We start from the raw sequence: 13,175 nt of genomic DNA on the forward strand, positions 1-13,175 counted from the left end.
GAAATAACTCTGGTCCACTTATATGTTCTCCATGATTCCATCATTTCGCCAGATGGTAATCCTTTGGTGCATTGAAGAATGGACCACACCAATTCCACAAATCCACTCTCGACCTAGCAGCAAATTATAATTGGCCTTCGATGCTGTAGGCGAAAAAGACTTGGGCTATGGAGGAACGGAAGGAATCCATCCAACTAGTTGGGGAAGCGAATTCGACGATGATACCAGAGTCAAAGACATTAGAAAGGATTTCGGCTTATATAGAAAACAAATTGAAAGTGGCCTTAGAGGCTGAAGTCAAATACATGGTTGTCGAAGCCAAAAAGAATGAAGCGCGCTTGGAAGGTCTTGGTAAGGATTTCGATCCATAACCACATGATAAGGTTCAAGACGAAGTGCAAGCCTAGAGGCTCGACGCCATATATGATGACGAGCCTTTGGGTTTCAAAAAGGATCCGTTGGAAAATAACATAAAGATGCTAGCGCAAGATCCTCTAGAATAGATCGACTTGGGAAAAGGGGAAATCAAAAGGCCAACATAAATAAGTACCAACATTAGCCCAGAACTCAAGGTCGAAGTGATCTAGTTGATGAAGGAGTACAGAGACTGCTTCGCATGGGATTACGATAAAATGCCTTGTTTAAATAGAGATCTGGTTAAACTAAAGTTGCCTATAAATCCTGGGAAGAAGCCCATCAAGCAGACTCTGAGGCATTTTGCACCTGAAGTTTTGTCGAAGATTAAAGAAAAGGTTGAAAGGCTTCTCAAATGTAACTTCATCCATACTACCAGGTATGTCGAATGGATTGCTAATATTGTACCATTCATTAAAAAGAATGGCACTTTGAGGGTTTGCATTGACTTCATAGTTTTGAACGTTGTAACCCCAAAGGACGAGTATCCAATGCATGTGGCGGAAGTGCTAGTAGATTCTGCTGTAGGACATGAGTATCTTAGCATGCTCGACGGATATTCTGGATATAATCAGATCTTCATTGCTGACGAAGATGTACCAAAAACGACATTTCGATGTCCCGGAGCCTTAGGCACCTACGAATGGGTGGTGATCCCTTTTGGCCTAAAAAACGATGGGGCAACTTATTAACGGGTAATGAACTCTATTTCCATGAGTTTATTGAAACTTTCATGCAAATTTATATTGATGACATTGTGGTTAAGTCCGTTTCAGAAAAAAGTCATATAGACCATCTTCGACAATCATTCGAAAGAATGAGGAAACATGGTCTAAAGATGAATCCTCTTAAGTGTGCTTTTTGCATGCAAGTTGGGGATTTCCTAGGTTTCGTGGTCCATAAGAAAGGAATCAAAATTAACTAGAACAAGACCAAGGCCATCATGGAGGCGAAAGCGCCATCAACAAAGAAGGAACTGCAGTCGCTGCTATGCAAGATCAACTTCTTAAGGAGGTTTATCTCAAACTTAAGTGGAAAGACTCATGCCTTCTCACCTCTACTTAGACTCAAGAAGTAAGGTTTTGAATGAGGGCAAGCGCAACAAGAGGCTTTCAACAAGATCAAAGACTACCTTGTGCATCCTCAAATTCTGTCACCTCCTTGTAGGAATAGAAGTATGAGATTGTACATATTTGCATCTGATGTAACTCTAGGGAGCATGTTGGCTCAAGAGGATGAAAATGGCGTCGAAAGGGTCATTTACTACCTTAGCGGAGTTCTAAATGATGCAGAAACTAGATATAGTATAGTCGAAAAGTTATGCATATGTCTATATCTTTCATGTACAAAATTGAAGCATTATATAAAGCCAGTTGATGTTTACATTCCATCTCATTTCAACGTTATTAAACATATGTTATTTAAACCTATTTTACATAGTTTAATTGGTAAATGAGAATTGGCTTTAACTGGGTATTCTTTAACTTACATGCCTTTAAAGGCTGTTAAGGGACAAGTGGTAATAAACTTTATAGTCGACCACTCCATACTCGGAAGCTCCCTAAACTATCCGGAACTTGAACCTTGGAAGTTATACTTCGACGGTTCTAGTCATAAGGATGGAACGGGTGTGGGAGTATTAATTATTTCTCATAACAAAATTCCAACAAAATTCAAGTACAAGGTCGAAGGCCTTTGTTCAAACAATGAGGCTGAGTATGAGGCTTTGATAGTCGGCCTTGAGATCTTGTTGGAATTGGGGGCAACTCGAGTCGAAATAATGGGTGACTCGGAGTTAGTGATAAAAAAATAACAAAGGAGTACAAATGTGTTAAAGAAAATCTAATTGTGTACTTTGTGATAGCAAATAAACTCTTGCGTAAATTTGAAATGGTAAGCATTCAACACATACCTCGAATTCAGAATCAAGAGGTCAATGACTTGGCTCAAATTACCTATGGGTATAAAATTTCAAAAGAAAAATTGCAAGATGTAATCCATGTTAGATGAAGAGTTGTGTCAACCAGACTATCCCCATCATATTTGGAGACAACAAAGCTAGGATATGCTGACAAAAAGAATTTTGAGATACTAGCCATAGACTATTTGACATACGAAGATTGGAGAAAGCCAATAGTAGAATATTTATAAAATCCAAGAACATCTATTGAACAAAAAGTCAGGTATCTTTCTTTAATTTATATTCTTATGGGGAACAAATTATTCAAGAAGACACCTGAATGAGTCTTACTCAAATGCTTTAGTGAATCTAAGGCATACTTAGCCCTCTATAGTGTCCATAGTAGGGCATGTGGGGAACATCAGGTGGGTCATAAGATGAAGTGGTTATTATTTCGACAAGGAATGTATTGGCGTACCATGCTTAAGGATTGTATTGAAATTGCTAAAGGGTTCCAAGAGTGCCAAGTGCATGTGGCATACAACATGTCCCTACAAGCGAACTACACTCCATTGTGAAGCCTTGGCCTTTTAGAGGTTGGACATTGGACCTAGTTGGGAAATTCGACTAACATCATCTAAAAGTCAAAGATACATTCTAGTGGGTATAAATTATTTCACTAAGTGGATTGAGGTTATACCTTTAACAAACTTGGATCAAGAAGCTGCAATCGAATTCATCCAGGGACATATCACCTACATGTTTGGAGTTCCAGAAACTATCACAATAGATCAAGGATCAGTTTTCACTAGTCGAAAGGTCCAGGAGTTTGCTAAGGAAACGAGGTTCAAGTTATTGACATCTACACCTTATTATGCTCAAGCTAATGATTAGGTTGAAGCACCAAATAAGGTAGTAATTGGGTTAATAAAAAAGCATGTGGGGAAAAAGCCAAGGAATTGGCATAAGACATTAGACCAAATTTTATGGGCATGTCGAACTTCCCCTAAAGAGGCTACAAACACTACACCTTTTTGACTAACGTATGGTCATGATGCAGTTTTGCTAGTAGAAATCTACTTGCAGCCAATAAGAATTCAAAGACATCATGAAATTCCATCTGAGTCTTATTGGAACATGATGTCGGATGAATTAGTTAATTTAGACGAAGAAAGATTAAATGCTTTCGAATTGTTAAAAAGGCAGAAAAAGAGAGTAGAAAAATCATACAACAAAAATGTTAAAGTTAAATTATTTTTGACTGGAGATCAAGTGTGGAAAGTAATTTTACCCATGGATAAAAAAGATAGAACATTTGGAAAATGGTCCCCCAAGTGGGAAGGCCCTTTTCAAATTATCCAACTTTTTTCAAATGGCGCATACGAAATCGAAGAATTGGCTGAGGATCGAAGACTGTTGAGAGTGAATGGGAAATATTTGAAGAAATATAAGCTTGTACTTCAAGAGATAAAAATAACAAAGGAATAATTCATGCATAACAGTCAAAGTCAAAATGGTAAAGTCAAATTGGACAAATTGCCAAAATGGCTAAGTCATTACATAAAAATCCACAAAGGGCTTAAAGTCATTACATCAAAATAAAATTTTGTAAGAGACAAACACTTCAAATAAGTTCAACCAAGTCAAAAGGGGAGGGAACCCTTCATCTTTTGGTACTTCGACTGCTGAAGTTTCAAGCGTCGTTCCCAGCCTGATTTGTTACAAGTAAGGTCATCAATTTCTTCTCTCAACTTTTGAGCCCTTTCCACGTGATGCATGCCAACTTGGACTTCCTTCGCCAGCTCATCTTCATTTAGTTTTAGGAGTTCCTTTTTGCGCTCCTTAGCCTTCACGGTCTTGGTTTGCAACTCTTTAATTTAATGTTCCCAAGCTTCAATTTTTTGGTCATAGGCTTCGACCTCTTTCTTATTTTTCTAAGAAGCCTTCTCCAACTCCGCACTTTTTGCAATAGATTCAGTGACTACTTCCCATTTTGCTGATTGGGTCTCTGATTTGTTTTGAATTCTGTTCGAAGCTTCCCTTATTCGATTAAGGTCAGCAACAACGCAATCAATTAGCAGCTCCCAATCCATGACAAGATCTGTGAATTTTGGGGAAACACGTACGACATCAATTTGTTTTAGGAGGTCTGTAATCCCATAGGAGGCAGAAGTATCACTCTCCAAGAGCTAGATCAGATCAGTGTCGAAGACCTTCTCTTTGAGTTTATGAAGCACTTTGTCACCAGACTTGCTTGTAGTTTGGTCCCCTAACATTGTCGAAGTACTGAGACTCTTCTCTTATGAACCACCCCTTGCACTAATAATAGCCTTCAGGTATTCTAGTGGTTTGCTCCATTTCAGCACTTCTAGCTCTTTAGAAGATAACGTAATGGTAGTTTCAGTCGAAGGTTCTGTGGTGTCCTTGGAAGCATCAACTTTTGGATTAGACTCGGGTTGTTCTTGTGTTTGTTTGTCCTCTTGTTCATTCTTTTCCTCGTTAGCATCATTGTCTTGTTCCTCATCCTCATCCTCAGGAGGGTTTGTGTCGAAGTTGAACATGGATTGATCCCCTTCTTCGTCATCAGTACCACCCATGCCTTGGATAGTTTCTGGAGAACCATCTTCTGATTCATCTTCAGTAATCTCTCTAGCATCCTGCATTTATGCATCCTTTTCCATAGGGGCGTCTTTCTCTTTTCCACCCTCGTGTTTAGAGCCACTAGTGTGGGAGTGCTGGGTGGTGGTTTTGGGTGGCAAATATTTCTGCATTTCTGTAGCAGGTTTGTTTATTTCATCCATAGACCCTCTGTCGGAATCATTGGGAGTTATGGGGTGGTATGTAGGAGCACCACTACTTTCTGGGAGGATCATTATGACAATTGGTTCGACTTGTGGTTGTTTGGAACTACATGCAACACCCTAAAAATAAGACAAAGATGTGTGAGTCAAAAGTGAAAGAGGATGCAATTAATTATTCAAAAAGATTAAGGTGAAGTATTTTACCTTAGGGCCTTCAGCCCCATGACTGGAATTGTCGCTTTCCATTTGTTCTGGAGTCTTCTTCGATTGTGGCTCAGGTTCAGCCTCAAGTACTCTTGGGGCAGGAGGTTTCTTTGCTTTACTTGTTTTTGCTTTTGGTTGGGTAGGAGCCTCTTGAATCTTCAATTGTTTCTTTTTTCTCTATTTGGCTGGTTTTGAGGTATCTAGAGATAGATCATCATCTTCAAATTCAATTACCTCGACCTCAGGTTCCTTTTGCTTTCTTTTCCTGGGTGTTATTGGTGGTTTCCGGCTAGTCTGAGAGAAAAGAGAGTTCGAATGATTAAAAATGTGACGATAATACATAAAAGGAAAATATCAATGTATAAAATATACCTTTTGCTATTGTTGCTTTATTGGCATCTTCTTCTTTTGCTTCGACGAGTTTTTTGGCTATGGAGGAAGTTTTCTTGGGCGGATTTTTTATAGCTGGAAAAGAACCAAATTATTGCAAAATAAAGAAAAGTGAAGAATTAAGAGAAGAAGTGAGTCGAAAAACCTCTCACTCCACACCCTCATATATTTCAGACTCTATGTGAACGTCTTCTATGCCAATATGAAGGTGCCCTTTGAAACTGTCTAAGTTGTGCTTAGTCGGAACCACCCGATTAGCCTTTTTCTGAGATTCTTGTCGAAGGATATTTACAAAATCCCCACAGACAAACCAGTATGGAAATGGAGGGCTAAAAGCCACACCAAATTCAGCACTTGGCACTCGAGGGAATTTGGGAGGATACATATTAAAAGTTGTTTCGTATCGTTGTTCAGGTTTAACGTATGAAGGCAGTTTTAAAGACTCAATTTTCTTGATGAATTTTTCTTTCAAAGTGACTACTGCTTCACAGACGGTTCGACTAAGATCATCATGTCTATAGGCAGTTTCATAGTACTTTTGGAATGCTTAGATCTCTTTAATGTGAGTCGAAGTACCTTTCTTGACCTTCTCCTGCATAGAGGTGAAAGATTTGGTAATGTGTCGGGTGAATGTAGAGACATTAAAAAATTCTTCAGAATAGTAATCGTGCCACCAGATGTCGAATTCATGGGTGTAGAGGAAGTAGGGTTTAAATGCAATTGGAGTGAGTTGTGTCTGGCCAGCATATCGAGCTATTTGCCTGCTGCTTGCAGCCTCAATATGGACATTATAAATAATGAGGGAATTCTTCTTGGCATATAGAGGTTTTGGTAGGATCTGAGTAAGGCCAAATTGTCGTGCGGTAAGATTTGGTTGGTAAGCTATGAGAGTGACTTGGATTTTCGATTGGTTAAGCCTAAGGGATAGTACCCTAGGGATAAGAAATGTTTCCCAGATGGAAATTGATTCAATCTCTTTGTCTTTTGACAAAGAAGGGAATTTCCTCGTAAACCATTCAGGATCATACATTCTTGAAGCAAAGGGAGCCATGGTTGGAGTGAAATTATAACGTTTAGCAAACATCATCACATAGTTGGTGAAGGTTTGTTGAAGGTTTTGTCCTTCATCACTTGGAGTCAGCATGGCCAAATGTGTCCCTTCGACTCTCTTGTTCCTTACTTCGTCAACCTCTGCGTTGATGGGGTTGCGAATTGGAAGGCATGCTTCAAAACTAGCATTCAACCATAATTGTAGCAGCCAGAAGGGGCCAAAGAGTAATAAGTTCCCTTTCGTATGGATGTTTTTAGAGCAGTCACACCTTCGCCCAAAGATTCGTAAAGGTTAGCCTAAATCATTTTGCTGAGACAGACGTTGCGTCCAGCGTGAAGTTGGTTCTCCAGGGTAAGGTATTTGTTCGCTACCTTAAGGGATTTCTAGCAGAATATGCAACGGGACAACCACAAAGCAAGGAAGGCGATGTGCTATGTGTCAGAGACTTCGTCAATGTCATGGTCATGATAGTAGGATATATGGGTGGTAAAAGCAACTCTGGAGGTGTAGAAACAAATGGTGTCCTTAGACATAAAGTTTGGATCGTAAGTTTCACCAGTGGGTTTAAGCCCAATGATGGCAGCTATATTAAAAAATGTGGGCGTCATAATACCACAAGGGAGATGCAAGGTATGGTGAGTGATATCCCAAAAGTATAGGGGGGAAACTAACATGGTTTGGAAGTAGCCAGGTCCTACTTTCGACAGCTGTATCAAGTCGAATATACCCATCTCTTTCCAAACTTGAGATTTTTTCTTTTCTATCTTCTCTAACCAGCCTAGATAATCAGAGGGATCTCTAAATAAAGGGCAGGATCAAAAGACCCTAAAACCATTATTCATGTATATTAGAATAATGAGTTCGTCAGTCGAAGGGTTGCCTTGGTTATCTAGGTTAAGGTTTTCATCAGTATAGATCTCATCGCTAGCCTTAGGTTTTTTAACACATGCTATGGGTTTGTACCTATGATAGGTTGGGAAGAACTCCTTAAGATTACTATGGTCAACATTTGGATCTGATAATGGTCCTAACATAGCATGAGTTTTTCCAGAAATAGAGATATAAATCAATACCTGTGACTGGAAAATTCTTCTTTGTTCTTCAGTGAGAGGCTCAGGTACATATTGTTGATTACCTATAGTGTTTGGGCCTAATATTTTGTCAGCAAGAGGAAGACCTGAAGATTTCTTAGAGTCTTTCGTGTTCTTTGTTGATTCTTTGGTAGTTTTTGTGGATGATGCCATTGTTGCAGAGAGATTGAAAGAAGAAGAAAAATGGGTTTTTGTTTGAGAAAGATGAAGAATGAAAGAAATTGTTCTTGAGGAAGTTCAGAATGAGAAAAATGTTGGAAAAATATTGACTATACCTATTTAAAGGCTAGCCACGATCTCTTAGGGACTAGGAGGCGTGATGATTGCAAAAAGATTCTCACGTGGGTTTTAAAGAGACGTTTTGTAAAAGTTGTCATGATAAATGTGACGTCATAGCAGGTGAACAGTTAGTAACGTCAAATTGATTTTTCAAAAAATGACATTTTCTTCGTTATGTTGAAAAAGACATTTGGGGGGGGGGGGGGGGGGGGGATTTATTAGCTGGAAGTTTCGACGTCGAGTCTGATTCAATGAGCAAAAGAAAATAAAATATCTTTGAAGATGTTCTGGACTCCGACATAAAAAACATTGTTTTAAAAATCCAGTCGAAGTGATCCTTGTGTAAGAGGGAAATGTTGTATGTGACTTAGAAATATTTCTAAGTTTAAAGTGGTAATTCGACGAAGGCAACATTAAGGTTGCGTTCGACAGAGATGTTTGAATTTGAATAAAAGAAGGATAACTGTATTTTGTCCTTATCCAGTTTCAAGAAAAGACGCGTGGAATGTTATGATGGATTGAAGACATGCCGAGCTCGACGTGTCATTGTCTGGGAGAAAAATTGTTGCTAGCGGTTATTTCGACTTAGTATATATAAGGGTCTTAGTGTTAGGATTTCCGGGTGTTCGATTGTTGTACAAATACTCAAAATGACTCAAAGTATCTTGTGAATTGAGAAAAGAATGTCATTGAGAATGTACGTTTGATAACACCATTTTTTACATTTCAATTGAAGTTTATTTATACTTTTCCAGAATTTATCTTCCATTGCAAGTTATTTTCAAGCACATTTATTGTACTTTCCTTTACATTCTGCAATTTATCTCTTTAAAAAACCTTTTAAACGAACAATCTTCAAACATGAATGTTGTTGAAGTGTTCATCATTTTTCAAATATAATTTCAACAATATCACATGTCCTAGGATCAATCTGGTCGATCCTGTGAGTAACCAAAGTATCTTTGATTTGGAAGACCAGCGATTGTTTATAAATTTTCACGATAAACAGTAAGTTGATGTGTTTTTGTTTTTCGTTCATGTATTTTTTTTGGATAAAGTCCTTAAATATTGAAGTTCAATTGGTTTAGTCCCTAAAGTTAAAATCCGCAAGAAAATTTGCAGGTTTGCTTCAGATTTTTCTTCGAATTTTCCTGAGGATTTTAACTTTAGGAACTAAATCCAAAAGGATTTTAACATTCAGGGATAACTTTCAGGAAAAAAATACAGGGACGAAAATAAAAAACACGTCGATTTAGAGGGACCAAAAAATTATTTAAGCTTAATATTCATATAAAAAAATATATATTGTTGATTCAAATATTTTTATTTGCAGAAAAATTATAAGCACATGTTTTGTTGTCACGATAACATTTCATTTTTTATATGTATATCTTTTAAAAATAATAAACGCTTTTGGTTAAATAACTTTGACTTTCTTTCATTTCCTTTTTATTATATTTTTAAATATGTAAAAATTATATGAAACAAGAAAAATGAAACTATTGATCCAATTATGTACTGACTAAATAAAATGTTAATAAATTTTGTTTTCTCATAGTAGGAAAATTATATGAAATGGAAAAAATAAAATTAATAATTCAATTATTTAATGAGTCAATAAAATTTTAATAATTTTTTTCTCATATCCTGAAAATTATATGAAACAAAAAAAATAAAATTATTGATCCAAATATTGAATAAGAGAAAATTTTCTACCATTTTTTTTCAAATATGTGCAAAAGATTAAGAGGTTTTATTAAAAAAAGATTGAATAAATATTTTAAAATTGTATTACCTCTTATAAAATAATTATCTTATTTGTAAAAAAAATATTAATTTATTAATATCAATTTCAATAATTTTTATTTTTGATTATATTATTCATGATATTGGTTTTATATTTATTTTTTAAGTATATTACTATTTCAAATTAAATTTATTATTATTTTTAATTTTTTTTAAACTATTTTTTTTCATTAAGATATATTTTTTTTCTCTTGCAATATTTAGGGCACAAAACCCTTGATTGCAATTCATTTGAGTTCGAGTATTTATTTAACCCCTTATCCTCATATTTTCTCTAACTCCCTCATTCCTTCGCTTCACTACCTTCTTCATTCTATCACCATGTCTGTAACTTCCACCACTCCCCTCTTCAAATCCCTAACCATAGCCGCACTCTTCCACAACAAAACCAAACCTACCTCCTTCTCACTTCCCTCCAAACCCTTCAAATTCCATATCTCCCTCAACTCTTCACCCTCTCTCACTCTCTCCCTCAAAACCAACCGCGCTACACCTTTGTTCGCCGCGCAAGAAGGTGAAACCCTAACCACAGAAGAAGGTGTCGTTGAAACCGAAGGACTTATCGATTGGGAACCCGAAGCTGCTGAAAACGAGACTGGCGGTGAAGACTATGCGGGAGGAGATTTTGCGGAACCATCCGAAGATGCGAAGTTGTTCGTTGGTAATTTGCCTTATGATGTTGATAGTGAGAAACTCGCCATGCTTTTTGAGCCAGCTGGAACTGTAGAGATTGCTGAGGTTAGTCTTTTCAATTTCAATTATTTTCAATTCTCAATTGGTTGTGTGTTAGTTGTATTGATTTCTGTTTGTGGTGAAATGAAATTGAGTTATGGTTGTTGTTGTTTTAGGTTATTTATAACAGGGAAACTGACCAGAGTCGCGGCTTTGGATTTGTAACCATGAGTACCGTTGAAGAAGCTGAAGCTGGTGCGGCGAAATTCAATCGCTATGTAAGTTATAGGTCCAGTTCATAAATGTTTTAACATCATAACAAAGTGTAAATTAAATTCGAGATGTCAATTATATTATATTGCTTGTCTAACTATTGTTGTAAGCCTTACATTTAAATTATAAAGCTTCAAAAAATCAAACTAAATAGATAAGATGTAATGCAAGTTAGTTCACACTCCCTGGTTTCCTATTATAAGAAAACATTTACTTTTTAGATTCATTTGTTGAATAATCAATATATAGACCAGATACATTGGTTATTCAATGAATAAAAAAAGGACTAGTTTGAGATGTATTCAACATGAAAACATGTTTGAGCACTAGTGTGTATGTGTGTTTGTGTGTGTGAGACAACCATTTTGATGTTTTGGTGCTTCTCATAATCCTATCTTGAGTTATTTACTCTTTTAATGAAATTTGGATGTTGCGATCCTAAACAAAAGAGAAAGTCGAACTTATTAACAAGTCTTTTTTTTTCTTTTACTATGGAAGCTTGGCAGATTGTAGAATAGAATTCATCCTATAAAGTTGCAATCTCTAAGTTGGGAAATTATGTGAGTGGTTTGTGATGGATAGTGGCATTTCAATGCTTCATACGAAATATGCAATTACATTGCATCATACAATTAGGACTCCAATCCAAACAACTAAATTATAAGAATTATTTCTTTAATCAAGGACTTACAACATAACCTTTTTTCCTTGTTCGATTTAGTATTTATATGAAAATAAATCTGCATGTGTAGAGGAGTTTAAGTTTCATGCTCTTTCTTTTATAGTAGTCAAATGTGCTTTAATGTTTATTACGCGCAAAGTAATTTATTGTTATTACTGTTGGTCTTTTATTTCTAATTGATCTTATTGTTTTTTAGTTCTTTTGGTTCTTATCCATTTTTCTGTGACAGGATTATAATGGAAGACCCTTGACTGTGAATAAGGCTGCTCCAAGAGGATCTAGGCCAGAGCGGGAAGAGCGCCCACCTCGTACCTTTGAACCTGTCTTAAGAGTTTATGTTGGTAACTTATCATGGGAACTTGATGATAGTAGACTTGAGCAAGTTTTCAGTGAACATGGTAAGGTTGTGAGTGCTCGAGTAGTCTATGATAGAGAGACTGGTCGATCACGTGGCTTTGGCTTTGTCACAATGTCTGATGAGAAAGAAATGAATGATGCCATTGCCGCTCTTGATGGCCAGGTATTACTTAAGTACTTTGTTTAATGATCAATGGTTAGATGCAAATCGAAGGGAATATGATTATTATGGGCTCATGTTAAACTGGTGAAACAAATGACTAAAACTGAATTAAGGACTACATGCAGGGTATGATTTTTTTGATATGTGGTTATTTTTGTGTGTGCAGATTTTGGAGGGGAGGACAATAAAAGTAAGTGTTGCTGAAGACAGGCCCAGGCGTGGCTCCTTTTAAGTGGTGCTGCAAGTAATCTGCTAATGTTATTTCTCTATTTTAATAGCTGAGGATATAGTAGAAATTCTACTTACATAATTTTCTTCTCAGGCAGACAGTTCCAAGTATTCGCATTTTCTGTTTACTATTTGCCACAATTTATGAAATGAGAAAAATGGGAGAGATGGAGTGTAGGTAGGGGTGGTTCTTACTATCACCAAAGTCAATTAGCAGGAAATTTTCTACCATATTGTTCTACAGTACTTGAATGTATTTGGATGAACTATTTATTTTGTCATATTGATGTGTTTTATTATAGGAGTGTACGACTCTTGTGCTTTGTTTTACAATATAATTTTAAAAATGTTTGAAGTTTTATCTAAATAATGCACACTCAGTACCAGAATTTTTTTAGGAAAGACTGAACTGTCTCAGTACCAGGAGTATTGTCTATTGTAATGGTTATATTTCCATGTCTGTAAGGAAAATCAATCCCATAAGCCTAATACAGTAAGTTGTTGTTATGGTTCCAGCTATAACAAATTTATGTGTTGAATGAGGGTGAAGTGGGAACTAGGGAAATAATTACTTATACCAAAAGGGTTTAGAATGGAGGCTAAATACATTAAGACTAAGATAGATCATCATTACATTAAGCATGTTCCATGAAGAGTAAACGAGATGACTTTTAATTTCACCACTTGATGTAATATTTACTTATTTTGAACTTAAGAGTTGATATATTTTCATATTTTTATATGGATGATTATTTTGGATTTGCAAGTGGTAAGTTTGAATTCAAGTAGTTCTTTAAAAAATAAGGTAAATATAATCTATTTGTATTTGTAAATTGTCAAAAACTAGTATAATATTTTCAGACT

The 13,175-nt window shown here is 36.3% G+C and overlaps 1 protein-coding gene across 1 annotated transcript; it reads left to right on the forward strand.

The window, feature by feature from the left end:
• Positions 1-9,819: 9,819 nt before the first annotated feature.
• On the forward strand, positions 9,820-12,612 carry LOC127083744 (28 kDa ribonucleoprotein, chloroplastic). The gene is made up of 4 exons (XM_051024076.1): positions 9,820-10,674; positions 10,785-10,886; positions 11,793-12,083; positions 12,250-12,612. Exons 1-4 carry the CDS (start codon positions 10,258-10,260, stop codon positions 12,313-12,315), a joined length of 876 nt encoding a protein of 291 aa, XP_050880033.1. The 5' UTR covers positions 9,820-10,257; the 3' UTR covers positions 12,316-12,612.
• Positions 12,613-13,175: the final 563 nt, after the last annotated feature.

This window comes from Lathyrus oleraceus, chromosome 5 (assembly GCF_024323335.1).
Source record: "Lathyrus oleraceus cultivar Zhongwan6 chromosome 5, CAAS_Psat_ZW6_1.0, whole genome shotgun sequence".
Classification (NCBI taxonomy): Eukaryota; Viridiplantae; Streptophyta; class Magnoliopsida; order Fabales; family Fabaceae; genus Lathyrus; species Lathyrus oleraceus.